Source organism: Gymnoscopelus braueri, assembly GCF_963280865.1.
Source record: "Gymnoscopelus braueri genome assembly, chromosome: 1".
Taxonomy (NCBI): domain Eukaryota; kingdom Metazoa; phylum Chordata; class Actinopteri; order Myctophiformes; family Myctophidae; genus Gymnoscopelus; species Gymnoscopelus braueri.
Genome location: NC_137603.1, coordinates 55,660,938 through 55,676,755, shown reverse-complemented (window position 1 = coordinate 55,676,755; position 15,818 = coordinate 55,660,938). Strand labels below are relative to the sequence as shown.

The 15,818-nt window shown below is 39.8% G+C and overlaps 1 protein-coding gene across 1 annotated transcript; it reads right to left on the bottom strand.

Moving 5' to 3' along the window:
- Positions 1 to 1,473: 1,473 nt before the first annotated feature.
- On the bottom strand, positions 1,474 to 15,543 carry LOC308089185 (uncharacterized protein; the record flags this gene model as incomplete). Its single annotated transcript, XM_080433752.1, has 7 exons — positions 1,474 to 1,623; positions 3,199 to 3,365; positions 8,121 to 8,292; positions 13,461 to 13,662; positions 14,619 to 14,742; positions 14,999 to 15,159; positions 15,536 to 15,543. The coding sequence occupies 7 exons, from the start codon at positions 15,541 to 15,543 to the stop codon at positions 1,474 to 1,476; spliced, it is 984 nt and encodes a 327-aa protein (XP_080289878.1).
- Positions 15,544 to 15,818: the final 275 nt, after the last annotated feature.

Below are 15,818 nucleotides of genomic sequence, written 5' to 3'. Positions count from 1 at the left end.
ACAGCGCGAACGCATTGCAACATGTGTGAGCTTGTACTTCTGCTATTTGTGCTACTTTCTTTTAGTTTTTTTACCTATAATGACAGGCCCAAAATAGAGATGCAGGGTTGGAAGTGGTTAACAAACGGTCCAAATGCTCTTATGGGCCCCTTGTGAGCAGTACAACTACTGTACATGTAACTAAATGCTCTGTTCAAAGCCAGTTAATTATTTCTATCACTGCAGTGTATTGAGAAATGACAGACCATGTATAAAAGTAAATATGGCCATCATAGAGCTAACAAAACAGATTATTATTTTCAACATAACCAAGATTTTTTTAAATTGCATTTCACCATTAAAAGTGGGTCTGTGTCACCAAAGCAAATATATAGATAATATCTTTGAAGTCATAGAACTCCATTGTTGTTCAAAAACACCCACATACTGTAGTACTGTTGCTACATTGTAATCTCATACAGTAACAACTTTATGTCGCGAAGGTGAAAGCTTTTTCCATCTCTGTGCCCGTGCATCACGTGCATTGCCTTGTTTACATGACCAAAAGACATAAACTTGGTACATATCCTGCCAGTGCTATGCCCTGCACCAAGGTACTGGCATTACAACAGGAGCTGGTCCCCAAGAGCTGCACAGTGGCTGTTCACTGCTGATGGGGTAAATGCAGAGGATGCATTTCCCTAAGGGGACAATAAAGTACATCAAATCAAATTAAATCAAGTCAAATTACTGTACAATGTCCATCACAGTGATTAAATACACTGACCAAAACAACAGTACTGGTCTGGTACTCGTTTTATCACATTTTTGGACAACATTGGAGTTCTGTGACTTCAGGATATGAGCTACAATGTATTTGTTTTGCTAAGATGGACCAAACTTAAAATGAACCCCCCCCCCCCCCACACACACAAATTGTTCGATAATCTACAAAAATTTAAATCATTCAAAAGAATGCTCACAGCACGTCACAGTGTGATGCATTGTGAGCTTGTAAAATCAGCTAGTTTCACGGGACGCCATTGTACGACAAAGTAAAAATAGGGCTTAAGTGGGTAAGTAGGTAGGAGAATTTTAGTTTTTTGGGTGTTTGACTTGTCGTTGGCTATGTTGACAATGACAAAGCATTTATTTATGACGGCATTATGCTTTAAGAGACAGATCTAAAAATGTGTCGTTTGTGGAGCACCCTGTAGCACTTTGAATCTTTAGAAAAAGATTATAATTTAGTTTGGATGGGAATTTGATGATGTATCCTTAGCTAACATTTTCTATCATGCTTTGTCCCACATTCTCCATGCATATCTACACTGTCGACACTCCTTTGGAAGAGAGACATTGAACGACTCCTACAGTCTGCTGATGAGTGCTACAGGACGGCTGATTGGATGGTGTGCCAGCGGGCGGTCTCCATCTGAGTGCTACAGGACGGCTGATTGGATGGTGTGCCAGTGGGCTATCTCCATCTGAGTGCTACAGGACGGCTGATTGGATGGTGTGCCAGTGGGCTGTCTCCATCTGCCCCTTACTACACATGTCCTTCCAGTGTCCCTGTCCTGCTTCCAGGGCCTCGCTGCCAATCAGCACATGGCCCAGCACGCTGCTCTTTGTGTAGAGACGCCCCTGTTGGCACAAAGACATCTCAGTGGATTGAAGTGAAAAAATAATCATGTTTTTAAAAAAAATACTTCTTTTCTATCAATGAAGCCTTGAATTCATGGAGATTTCTTTGTTTTTTAGTTTTTGTCGCATTCCTAAACCAATAATTGGAATGACCGGCGGAGTCTCCATAGAGTCTCCTACTGAGCAGCCACGCAGTCATCGAATTATTGGCTTTGGAATGTGACAAAAACTAATAAATCTCCAAGAGTTCAGGGCTTCATGGGGTGTGTAATTGATAGAAAATAAGATTTTTTTGGGGTGAACTACTCCTTTAATGTAATGGTTCTTAACTTGATTCACTGCTATGTTGAAAATAACCAAAACAATATCATCCATCAATGAACAATTAACACATACAGTATTTAATATTTGCCTTGCCTCAGGTAGTTTTCCCAGGGCCTGGACTCCAATACATAACGTGTAAATCAGCACCAATGATGATTTATATAATTATCGTCCAATTTCCAAGCTTCCATGTTTGGCATTGCTCCAAGTCATTGCTCTCGTGTAATTAAATTCTTCAATCTGGTTTTTAGATCAAATCATTGTACAATCACTGATGTCAACTTTGTTACAAATGACATCTTAACTGCTTTAGACAGGAAGAAGGATTGTGCTGCCCTGTTTGTTGTATTTTGATACAGTAGAGTCTCTTGAAAGTACTGTAGGTGAAATAGGTCATTGGTTTTTGTTTTTCTTCAAGGCACTTGGGAAATTACATCTCCATGATTTTAAATCAGTATGTTAATCCCTAACTCAATCAAATGATTGGCTTGTTCTTGAGGTCAGTTGTATTAGGTCAGAACTTGACAAAACTGGCTTTTCATTTGCCGCTACAAGTTCCTGGAACTTGCTACAAAGCACTTTCAAATTGGACTCTCTCCCGTCTCTTAATCAGCTTAAGGCCAAGACCAGAGACTTCTGTGTATCTTCATGTGTCTGTTTTGTTTGATTTATACTGTGATTCACTGCTTTGTAATGACCTTTTTTTATTATTATCGTTGTATTTATTTATTGTATGTTGTGCACTCGACCCCATCGGAAAGATGGTCTCTGAGTTTAAATAAGGGCTTGAAATTGAAATTGAAAATTTTAATCTGGAGAGATCTCTTCACCCACATTTGGTTTCTAATACACTGGTTTAAGAATGACTTCTAGAAAGCGAGGCACAGGGCAACAATGTTTTGGTATAATCTATAACAGTTTCCAAGTAGCTGCCTCAGCTATGTTGCTTTCAAGACACTCACTCACTCACTCATTCATTCATTCACAGCGGCTTGGAGAGCCCACTCGCTCGCCGGTCTTGGTTCCTCCCAAAGCAAATTACCATTTGAGACACAAACAATTTCCGGGTTAAGCTGGAGGACTGAGTGTGGAGTGAGCGAGTGATTAGAGATTTGGGTATTGGAATTTGGCTACTCAGTACTCACTCACTGCTGGTAATGCCTATCATAAGCCTAAAGATATGGTTTTTAACATGGGTGCATCTAGCAGCCACGTCTAGGCAATTAGACAGATGACCTTTGAAGCTCATACCTGCATGACAATGAACTCCAGGACCAATGGCAGCTGAGTGATGTCACCAGAGGGCAGGTCAAAGAGGAAGGGGGCATTCCATACAGGGTTGTGGCTCCCTGCTCCTTTTGTCTCCTTGGTGCCTATCACCTTGCCATCCTGACGCAGGTTGATGATAACATAATGGTCTGTGGGAAAGACATATCAGCCATTATCATCAACCCTTATATGTGTATTAGGGATGGGACAATATGAAAATTGCATGTCACGATTATTGTGGCACACTGGTCGGTTTGCAACTTTGACACACAGCATTAGAATAGGTACTGTATCACTAACAGACTAAAAGCATGGACTTATCCAGTCTAGGACATTTCAACAAGGCAATTCAAAGTGTTTACACAAAACATAAAGCACATTAAGACACATGTCTTAATGCAAAAGAAACACATAAAAGGACATTAAATAAAACAGAAAAATTTAGTGCAGTACATGAATAAAAGAAAATCAGTAAAAGGCAGCGACAAACAGAAATTGCTTCAGCTTTGCTTTAAAAGAACTGAGAAAGACCTGCACAGTTTCCAAGGAGTTTGTTCCAAATATGTGGTGCATAAAACAGCTTCTTCATGTTTTGACTCTGGGGACAGAAAGCAGACCTGTCCCAGATGAGCTGAGAAGTCTGGTTCATAATGTAGCTGTAGTAGCTACAATATCAGAAATGTATTTTGGCCCTAAACCATTCATTGCTTTATACTGTGTAGACAGACAGCAGTATTTGGAAATACATTATTTGACAGACTGACATCAGGGACACCACAACAATGGTGATGTTTCGGTTCACAATACTTCACAGATCTTGGAGCTGGTGGGAGATCTCATTACTGTAGCACCTGCATGGAACCTGGACACAAAATAGTAGTTGTCGACCGAGTGTGCCAGTTTACCGCCCTCAGACTAGAGGCTTAACCACATGAACTAAAGTAAGCCCCTATTCCTATTCTGAGCCTGTCAAAATAGGTGACCAGTAGGCAAAGAATTATGAACATTTGGCGGAAGGAACCTTGGGCAAAAATGGATTAACATTAGGCGAACATTCTGCGAAAATAGCCGATTTACAAGCTGGTAGATTGGCTATTTTAGCTATTGACGTAAAACAAAGTATATAGGGTTTAAGTGGTTGAGAGTGTAAAAGGCTCACTAGCACCCCCCCCGACCCACAAGACCAAAGTGGTTTCTTAGGACAGATCAACCAACTTAGCCTGTTAGCCATCCTTTGATCCCACACTGCTTCCAATCTCATGATTTTAATTTGAGTTGTTGGGTAGGGCCCGACATTCTGTCAACATTTGGACTGTGGATTGGGCATGAGGGTAAGAAAAGGATAAGTAATAGTGAAGAAAAGGAACAAGAAGGGTTGATGTTAGGTCACCCAAGAGGAACTAATATGCACAACAACTTAACTGCACAACAAGTCTTGAATAGGAAGTTACGTAATCCCTTCTGAAGCAAGACTCTTATCTACAGTTCATGAGAAGGGTTGACCACAGTGTTGCCAGATTCTGTGAGAGAAACAAGCAACCAGGTCTAGGAAAACCAGCCCAAAAGAAGAGACTATGGGCCACATGAGCACTTTAACATATACATCAGCTATTTGAAAATAGCAGATCTACAAGCTCGCGACGCGTTGTGAGCTTGTAGATCGGCTATTCTCAAATAAAATCTTGCGGGGAAATTATAATAAGCAAACCTGGCAACCCTGGTTGACCAGGGGGCAGTGGTGGAAAGTAACTAAGTACATTTAACTCAAGTACTGGACTTAAGTTTTACTTCAAATATCTCGATGCATGGTCTAATGAAATGCGATCTATAAACATTACCTGGAATGAACTACCCATTGGAACCATACATTGCTCTCTGAAACCTCACGCAATGTCCTCCTTGATGACCTCCCCTCTTTAGACCTTCCTCATTATCCTCACTTAAAAAATATTATTTTCCCTTTAAATCCTTTTGAATCCCCCCCCCCCAAAAAAAGGCAATTCACGGTTGTTGCACAAATGCCACGCATCTGCAAAAAGGATGTGTGTTTCCATATGCTTGTGAAATTATACTGCAGCTGTTTCCAGGTCTCACTCAACACCATTTAGTTCTTTCAAACCAGCTAAATAAATGGAACAGCGAACGTTTCTTTGATGTCCTGTTTCCTGGCTCTCCAGCGGTATGATGGGAGCATAGCTGTATTACTCATATGGTGAGATATGATACAGGGTGTAAGGGAAATGACGCCCGGCTGTTCAGTTCCTAATCACATTATACTGTACAATGCAATGAGGGAACCAGTCTCTGATTAATGACAGAAAAAAATGGACATGGTGGCTGTAGGCCTCATGACAATGGATTTCTATTGAATGTTTTAGGAACAATTCTGCTTCACTGTACAGGACAGCTAGGAGTGACAGAACAGAGTGGGTAGAGAGAAAGGGAGTGAACGGCATGTGACATACGTGTACTGTCATGGACATCATTCGAATGCATGACATCACAAATGTGTGCTGGAGCTGATGAAGCATAACAAAGAGGTTTGATTTGAGCATCAACACACTGTGGAGATTTTGAGCATAAAGCTGCCCAAAATACGTTTTTAACATTGTTTTCCTTACTGTAATTCATAATACATTCCTGTTGTTAAAGCGATAGCAGTACCATCTGTAAAGCAATTTGCAAATATTGTCAATCATCTTCATCTGTCGATGGTGTGCTCTGTGAGTGAGCAACAAGACGTATTCCATTCACCCTCATTGTATTGCTATTGTATTGTCAAAATCATACTTTTAGCACTCAAATGAACACATAAAAAGTGGCTTCTGCCAATCTCTTCTCTATATAAATTAGTTAAAGTTCTCTGTGTGTGTGTCTCTGTTGGTGTCTCTGGACAAATGTCCATTTATGGATAGTTTCCTGATATAGATAGTACTGACGACATTGACCGCCCTCCCAAGAACTTTGTGGCACTTTCACCTACGGAATACCAGGCAATGGGGGCCGATATGTTTAGGCAGGCACACACAGTGACAGCGCTGACGTCATAGAAATAACATCATAGACAGGCCTCCAAGTACTTTGATGAAGCATGCGAAGTGGATATTCCACCAATTCCACATACTGCAGGCAGTGGAGGCGGTTCTATTGCGTAAGAGAACTTCCATCAAGCGTAATATAAAGCCTAATTTATACTGTGTGAGCCAAGCTGTGGTTCATGGCTCATTAAACTATTGGAGCTATAATGAGCCATGAGCCACACAGTATAAATTATTCTTAACATAAATACAGCAAAAACCCCAAGACATTGTCATCACATGCCCCAGACAGAAAGATGGAGAGGGAGCTACTGCATGCCTCCTGGTGGAGGTTTTTATTTTACTGAGTGCACCTTTCTAGTTGACTTCTGTAGCTCCCTCCTTACTGGCCTCCCAGCATGTGCACTTAAGGCGCTCCAAATGATCCAGAATGCTGCAGCACGCTTGGTCTTCAACCAGCCAAAAGTTTCACATGTCTCCATCCTTCTCCGCTCCCTTCATTGGCTCTCCGCACAGAGTACAAAACACTGATGTTGGCCTACAAAGCAACCAAAGGCACGGCACCCCCATACCTTCACAGCCTGATTCAACCCTACAAACCATCCCTCTCACTCAGATCAGCTAATACAAGGAAGCTGTCTAAACCTTCCTTAAAACACCCTGGACAACGCTCCACACGTCCCAGACTCTTCTCCCTCCTGGCTCCTAAACTGTGTAACAAACTCCCCTTTGCTGTTAGAACTGCAGATTCACTCCCAATTTTCCGGCATAATCTGAAGACTCACCTCTTCAGACTGACCTTAGCCCGTAGCACTTGACCTAGTTTTGAGGACCATGCAAAAAAAAATGTTTACCTAATATCCTATACTTTCAATGTACAGATTAATATTTTGATAGTATATTGTTTACACTGTTGCTAGGTTCTTGGTTTACCTGTTTACTGAGGCACTACATTTGATGTACCGGTATGTGTGTACCATTGTAAGTCACTCTGGATAAGAGCGTCTGCTAAATGCCTAAATTGTAAATTGTAGTATTACTATTGTACCTTCTATCTTTATTTGATTTGTGTTTTATTGTTATCCACACACTGTTGAGGAAGCTTGAAGTACAATTTTGTATAGCATGTGTGCAGTATGTGACAATAAACACCACTGAACCTTGCATCTAGAGCGAGTGTGTCAGATTACTCGAGTGGCACCACTTGGGTGATTTTGTCAGATATTCCACTGCTCTAGCATCCAGCTGGCATAGATGTATTACACCTCAGAGACTGAGGTAGATAACGTGAATCTTTATGCTAGTTACTCTGTGATACTCCTCACTTTCAGGTGAAAAGAAGCACCTATTGAGATGTAGGCCGTATATCAGAGGAGACGTGGTTGTCCACTCTACACTCTCCTCAGGCCAACGGTGGAGGTTGGCAGTGACAGTACAGCACAGCACACATGAAGGGAATAATGAATGATAAAGTTTGCAAGAAAAATGGAAAATGTAAAAAACAAAATAAAAGTTGCTCAAAGAGTTGAAAACAAGATTTGCTCATAATAATAATCACAAAGAGCTATTTGAATTCATTTATTAGCCAAAAAGTTTTGTACAGTATGTATATGTACGATATATACTGTATCTTTATTTGTTTTATTTAACCTGTTTCTATCTCTTTCCCTTTGCTCTCACTTTCACAACTCTCCTCTCTCCTCTCACGGAATTCTACAAAATGATGGAGTGTGCACGAAAAAAACAATTTCACCTTTCAACCTGTGATGTGACAAATAAAACTGATTCTGATTCAGATAGAGCATGTAGTAGAGTATCACATAATGTTTTGCCTGCAAACTTTGTTTGTGACCTCCATGGCCTTACCTGGCACCCCCGGCATCCGTGTGAGCTTGGCCAGGTTCTCTGCCTTTCGCACCATCACCTTGATGCGCTGGGCCAGGGTCTGGTATTGGAGCAGGATGAACAGCTGGCCCAGGGTCCGTGGAGCACACATGGAACTCCTCCTTTGACCCAGCGACTCGTGTGAGCTCAGGCTCTGAAAGGAGGAAATGTGGAAAAATATTGAGAATGGTTGAAAGCAGGGTTGTCTATTTGACAATTATTTATTTAATGTTGAAATTATTATACATTTTTTGTTGTTCGGGATTCAAACCCGCAACTCACTGTTTAGAGCCTATATGTGGTATGCGCCTTAACCACCATCGGCAACACTTCATTTTTATTTTATTTTTTATTAAAGATATTTTTTGGGCTTCTCTGCCTTTATTTATAGTGGAAAGTGAAGATCGTAGGGAACGGGACCCAAACCCGCGATGTAAGGCTAAATGAGCCTAGGTGCCAGGACCGCTAGGCCAGCAGTCCGGGCCTTGATTCTTCTTGTAAAGATATTTTGGTGGGGCATTTTGTAGCCTTTATTGACAGTGACACAGGAGAGAAAGTTGTTAAATTGTGATATCATCAAACATAAATATCAAACACATCGGACAGTCTACATTTCCCCATAGGAAATGCATGTATTTAATTCAGTCTGACCAGAAGCAGGGATATCAAAAGCAGAGGCACATGGATTTCGCCCCCATTCTCCCCCCCCCCAAGAAAATCCAACCCGGTGGAGAAGTGTTGGGGATGGAGGAGGAGGGAGAGAAAGAGTTGAGCAGGATGTGTCCTGCAGTTAGACAGATGTTCCCTCATGTCACGGGGAGACTGTAATGAAGCGAAACTCGAGGTAGGAAGAAAAGCAAAGACAGCAACATGTTGCAGTACATCTTTCATACTGTAGAATCTACATTATGAAAGATGTACTTTAACATGTTGCTGTCTTTGCTTTTCTTTCAGTGTAGATCCATGCTAACAGCCCTCCCTGATATTTAGATTTTGTGCAGCTCAGTATCAGTGTTGGACAATAACCAAGTACATTTACTTGAGCACTGTACTGAAGTAAATGCTTTTAGTGTCTGTACTTTACTTGAGTATTTGCATTTTTGGATACTTTCACTCCACTACATTTCAAAGACAAATAATGTGCTTTTGACTTGAAATAGTACATTATGCCTTAACCACAGTGAAAATAGCTGATCTACAAGCTCATAACGCATCACAATGCGTCGTGAGCTTGTAGATGTGCTATTTTCACTATCATTGATATTTCTTTGAAAATTTCTGGGAAATCTTTGAATTGTTTAAAAAAATAATAATACAGCATCGATATTAAAAATAAAATGTACAAAAGAAATGTGCAAAACATTGTCGGCAGACAGACGTTTTCTGCAAGACGTTTCACATTTATAGTTGGCCTAAAGCATATCGTCTCTGTCAGGTGGAAACCTCATATGTCCAAAACTGTTACTTTTCAGGATTCAAATTCAAAAGTAGCAGAGGTAGCAGATCTACAAGCTCAAAACACGTCACTTTGCGCCGCGCTTCGAGCTTGTGGATCTTCTACTTTTGAGTGACGCTGCAGTATGATCACGTAGGGCGTTAATTTACGAAAAAACACAAAAGGTTAGAATATGGAGATGGACGGTTTCTGCCCGTCAACAGCCAATCCAACTGGGGGTCGTTGAAATGAAAAAGGTTGAGAACCGCTGCAGTATAGAGGATGGAAGGAAGTAGTTCACAGAGGGGAGTGGGAGACTGGGGCGAGGAGGGGGACATGGAACGTTTCTTGCCAGGCCACTAGTGTGTAGGAGAATATCTCTAACAAGCACGCTTCATTTCACTCATTGGTTTCCGTCTGCCGCTTACAATTTGCCTGTGCAACCATCACTCACACTAGGCACTGCGGTTTAAGAGGAGAAACAGTGCCCCGCCTAAACGCTTTGCCAAACAAAACTCATTTAGCTCAATAACATTTCCCATTGTAGTTGAAGATTTATTTTTCAGAGAATGTGGGAAGAATGTTTTTCTTTTTTTTTACAGTATAAGATAGATTTTTCAGGGAAATTGTGGATTTTTGGGAATACCTACTATATAAAGTTCAAGTTGCGTGACTGTTAAGCAGCGGTTGACGTCAGCGTAAAGCGACGTTGTGAGGCAACAGTTACATGACTGACATCAGTGCAAATCAACATTGTATGGTAACGGAGAGAAGGATAGGGAAAGGGGAACCATTGTCTAATGGTATTGTAATCTTGTAATCTTACATTAAATTGTCTAATTTTACTACTAATTTAATACTGCACTTGTGCTGTTTTCTCACTGTAAGTAAGATAGAAATATGAGCAATATGAGGCCATGAGCACAAACATATTACAACGCAACTATACAACGTGGGCGTTAACATGACAAAAACTAGCAATGACACCTGCACCTGGCGCAAGATAGGGCCCACCGCCTAAGACTAGGGAGCTGGCAGCGTCAATTCCGTTGCATGTCAGGTCCTATTGATTCCGACATTTGCATTCTCACATACAGCCCCTCCTTCAGGGTTGCAGTGCATGTGTGGAAGCAGCTTAAAGAGCTAGATATTGGCCTAGTTGGTAGATAGAATATCATGGACAATGTATTTTCATTGCAGCTATACTATAGCCTATGTTTTACACTGTTACCTGGACATTTAAGCCAGGTTAATTAGAACATATTTAGGGAAGAAAAGGGCAAACTCAGAAGTCTAAAAGAAAAGTAAGACGTCTAAGCAAGGTCAACCATTATCAAGTGAGTGCATTATAAAAGTACAGTATGTGAGTACAGTATTAAACTGTCCCCAGTTTGACTCAGAACTCCACCACCACCCAAAAGCTCCTGGCTGTTGTTCTGCTGGGCCGTGGCTGCTTTGTAGAACATTGTTATTGAGTAATGCAGCCAGGTCTCTGTGGATGTAACCCAAGCAGAATGACTGACTGAGTCAGTGAGTCATCCAGGAGAAAAGCCAGTGTCATGCTTATTGTACAAACCAAGTCTATTCACACATTGAGCCCATGGTGCTCAGTCGGACATTAAACAGACTTGGTAACGGGGAGTGGACAGTGTCAAGTCTGTTGCATGTCAGGTCCTACTGAGTTGGACATTTGTGTTCTCACATACAGCCCCTCCTGGAAATTACTACACAAGTTCAGGATTGCAGTGCATGTGTGAAAGTTGCTCTAGATATACAGTAGAAGTTATACTGTACAGTGTAAAACCTAGAAATACATGCATAGAACAGACATAGCAGTGCTGTACTTCTGTATCAAACACAGAAGAGGAAGTAATCAATTCATGACAGACTCAGAGATGCATTTGTTTGATATGAAGAAGTGTTGCTTATAGTTTCCATAGCAAACATAGCAATAAGTGTCATCAGGTCCCCCAGTAAAGTCAGTGGCTATGAACACAGAAATACTGTAGGAGGCGCTAATGAACTATCTATACTTATTACTATACTTGCAATATACTGCAAAAACGAAATCAAGAGATCAATATTAAATTATATTGTGATACTTTAAACTGTGAATTATGAATCAGTGTATCTAGATAAGTTAGTAGGGCGAACAATTTTATAGAACATAAAATAAAATAAAATAATGTAATTGAATTAAATAAACAAATTAACTAATTCAATAAGTTAATCCAATCCAAACAAAGTACTAAGCATAGCGTAATGGCATCATCAACAGTTATGCTATTAACTACAACTAATATATTCACTTTGATACTTTATATTATTACAATTGCGCTGCGAATTTGTACATCTGCTATTTTTTTACATGTTTGAAAAATCTTGAAAGTGTTTGAAACATTTTTAACAATTTTGATTTTTTTTTACATAAATCTTCTCTTCTGGGGGTCCCTGCCCCTACCACAAAACATTTTCAGATGGGGGAGTCCGTGGCCAAATACCTTGGCACAAAAACGTTTGAGAACTACTGATTTAGAAGGCATTTGTCGAATCGGCCTCAGGTCTTAAGAACCATAAGCTCAATCTCCTTGCCATCGGCAACTGCAGACCTCTATTCCAAACAGCCATTCTTTGCTGATTTTCTAGAAAAAACGTATGTTAATTCTTATTTATTAATCAGCAGCTGTAAGTTAACAATGTTCAAATAGCAGTCCATAGCACAGAGAGTGCGTTCTGGAGTAGTTAAAGATGTTAAGCATACCGGCTTCATCTTAATCCTTCTGGATCTCAGTGCTGTGTTTGATACATACCCAGGCCCACTTTTCACTGTCATTAACTTTCTTTGTTCACTGTTACATTTATGTTGCAATTTTCATGACTCTTCTTGCTCTTTCTTTGTTATAACTTTACTGCATTTAATACTTTTTTTGATTCTGGAAAGCACTAACTGTATTTGTTTTAGTTTTTTGAAGCACTCAAATGTAGTAAAATTATAATTTTACTGTCACATGGCCAATGGTAGAAGATTTTAGTACTTGGCAGTGTTGTACTTGGCACTGTTTATACACAGTGGGTACGTCTAACTGTATGAAATGTGATGCAACATATAAAGAGCATGCACGCTCAGCAGAACCCTTCACTATACAAATAAAAGTAGAGTACAGTAGTATAGCTGCAACAGTGTGTTGAATACTAATGAACATAAAAACAAGCTGACTCACTCGAACTGAAGAGCAGCAATACACAGTGGTGTAAAGTAACTAAGTACAGTTACTCAAGTACTGTACTTAAGTACACTTTTTAGGTATTTTTACTTTACTAAAGTATTTCCAATTTCTACTCCACTACTAAAAACTAAGACTAAATCAGAATTTGCTGCAGTGTAATTGTTTTTGACTAAGACTAAAAGACTAAAAGACTATGGTTTTGATATTTAGTTGACTAAGACTAGACTAAGACTAAACAATTTCAGAAGACTAAAATAGGACTAAAACTAAATGGTGGGTTATTCAAAAGACTAAGACTAAGACTAAATCAAAATTTGCTGTCAAAATTAACACTGGATTGGATCAGAAAGTCATTGTTGTTATTGTTATTATCATCATCATTATTATTATTAGGGACGCAAACCCATGATTTTTCTGCTTCCCTGTGTTTACATTTTACTCATCACAATGCCACATTGCTGTCTCTTCTATGAAGTTACAAAATCTCACCTGAGAATAGAAACTACTGTAGCTTGAAAATGTTATTTTTCAGCAAGCAACAGGACATTCATTGACATCATGGTAGGTCTTTTAGTAATAATTAGGTGGGCGGTTCAATTCAGCTGGACAGATTGCAAATCCACCATAATAAGCAGCAGTAGTTTAGTTCGAAGTACCAACTAATTGGAGAATATGAAACAGCAGATGCCATTCACTTAAGAAGTCAAACCTGGGGTCTTTCTTCAGCAGGGAGCTGATGAAGTCCTTCGCCTCTTCAGAGATGTCCTCAAAGCTTTCCTCATCAAACTCATAAGTGCCAGCTGTCACCAGTGCCAGTGTCTCTGCATCACTGTTCCCCTGGAATGGAGACTCACCACTAAGCCTGCGTCAGGAAACAAGTTTTTAAAAAATGAGTCAAAACACATGGAACGTTGTGTGGCATCTGGTGCTGTTGCAATACAACAAAAACTGACACAAGACTAATGACAAGGTACAGTCTATGATTGTAGCAACAGGACACCGTAATAATACATTGCAGAACACACGCAGACTTTCAGGCATTCAAGTGGAAATATATTAATAGTCTTATATCACCAGAATGAATCCAATAAGTTGTTTTAGGGCTGCAATTAATATTTTTATAATCCATTTATCTGTCAATATATTCGATTTAATTTAGACCATAGTATAATAAAGCTGAAGAACAAAAGGATGGTAAATGAGCATCACAAGTTATATGAACCTAAGACATCTTGAAATTGATTAACATATTTACCCAGCAGTTGAAAAGAAAAGCTTACATGAATAGCACATATTATAAATTGTATGATACTGTAAATCACTTAACTGATCATTTGAATCAATGTTTAGATTCATTGTTTCACCCCTAAAAGCTAGACAAAAGACAGAGTGAACATGAATAGAGTAATACATGAAGGTGGTGTGGCAGACAGTGCCTAAATACATTTATGTAGCTATAGGTATAGGTTTGTAATACGCAGCTACAGAACATTATTTAGGCAGGTATAGGCTATACCTGTCAATTTAAAATATACAATAAATAATACTTCTAGCCATAACTTAACCTGGAATGTTGATTTAGAAAACACATTATTGGCAACAACAGTTGGTGTAGAAGTACATTTTCTTTGTAAGAACTTGGTGCCACTGTGAAGCACTGCAAGTGTCTCGTTAATGGCTAGAAACACCAGCAGATGGCGATAAAGATCAACGCTTTGTCACTTTTATTTAGAGACACATTTTTTAGGCAGGCACAGCATGCTTTTCTTTTTACTGTGACAACAGCTACAGGACAGAACAGTTTGAGGTTTTACTTACAGAATAAAACAGATAACTCCAATGCTCCACAAGTCAGACTCCAAACCAACAGGCTCAAAGTTAATGACTTCAGGAGCCACAAACTCTGCGGTCCCCTCCATGCTTTTCAAGGTTTTACCAGGCTCTGGAAGAAGGGGATAATGTATATGTAAATATAATAATAATAATTACAAAAATGTATATAGTACCCAAATAAGCTTTACATGGGGGGAGGAGAAAACAAAAAAAAGGAAAAACATGAGCTATTATAGAGTAAAATATGGTACACATAGTGTACGTATGTACGCACACTATGTGATTTTGTAATAACACTGACTACAACCAATGATAGCACACCTCTGCCCCAGCCAAACACAAATCCTACAGCAACTTTAACTAACCCAGTTTTCTAGCCGAGCCAAAGTCGATGATCTTGAGGTCCATGTGCACGATGTTCTGCTTGTGAACGTACTGCAACCCTGCATTGTAGCATGCACTAGTTGGCTCCGTGTGCTCAAAGTCGTCATCCAGGATGCGTTCGAACAGCTCCCCACCCGTGATGCTGCATGCACACAACACACAGACACACAGGCCACATGCCGTGAGAAAACATTACATGTCATCTTGGTTATCTGCTTGGCTATGGTTATTAAAAGGTCATTAAAGGTTATTAAAGTTACTTTGGAGCAGTGGTTCTCAAATATTTTCATGTAAAGGACCCCAAATAAATATGTATTTGACTGCGGACCCCCATCTGAAAATATTTTGTGTCAGCTGACTCCCGTAATAGATTTGTGTTCAAATGTTCTTTTGAAAGCAGGCCCGCTTTTTTGTGAGCCAGCAAAAAAGGCATTCTGCAATGTAATTCAGTAAACTTCAACAATGCACTCCCATTATGAAGCCTTTTTCTATAATGTAATGTGTTATTGAGTGACAACCTTGACATAGTTCTCATACCTTTCATGTCAAGAAGGATATGCCATATGACACAAACCCTCATTTACTAATAAGTCCTTGTCTAAGGATCTCCCATCTGAGAGGATTGTTAATAACATGTAGAACAGAATTCCATAACAGAATGAAGATGAAGAGTTAACAGTGGAATATGGAAGGGGAACATGGTCACAATAGTCAGTGATATGCAAGCTTTTTGCTTGTCAGTGAAATAGAATGGAGTAGAATTAATTTCACTGGGGCCTTAATGTGAACACCAGATCAAGG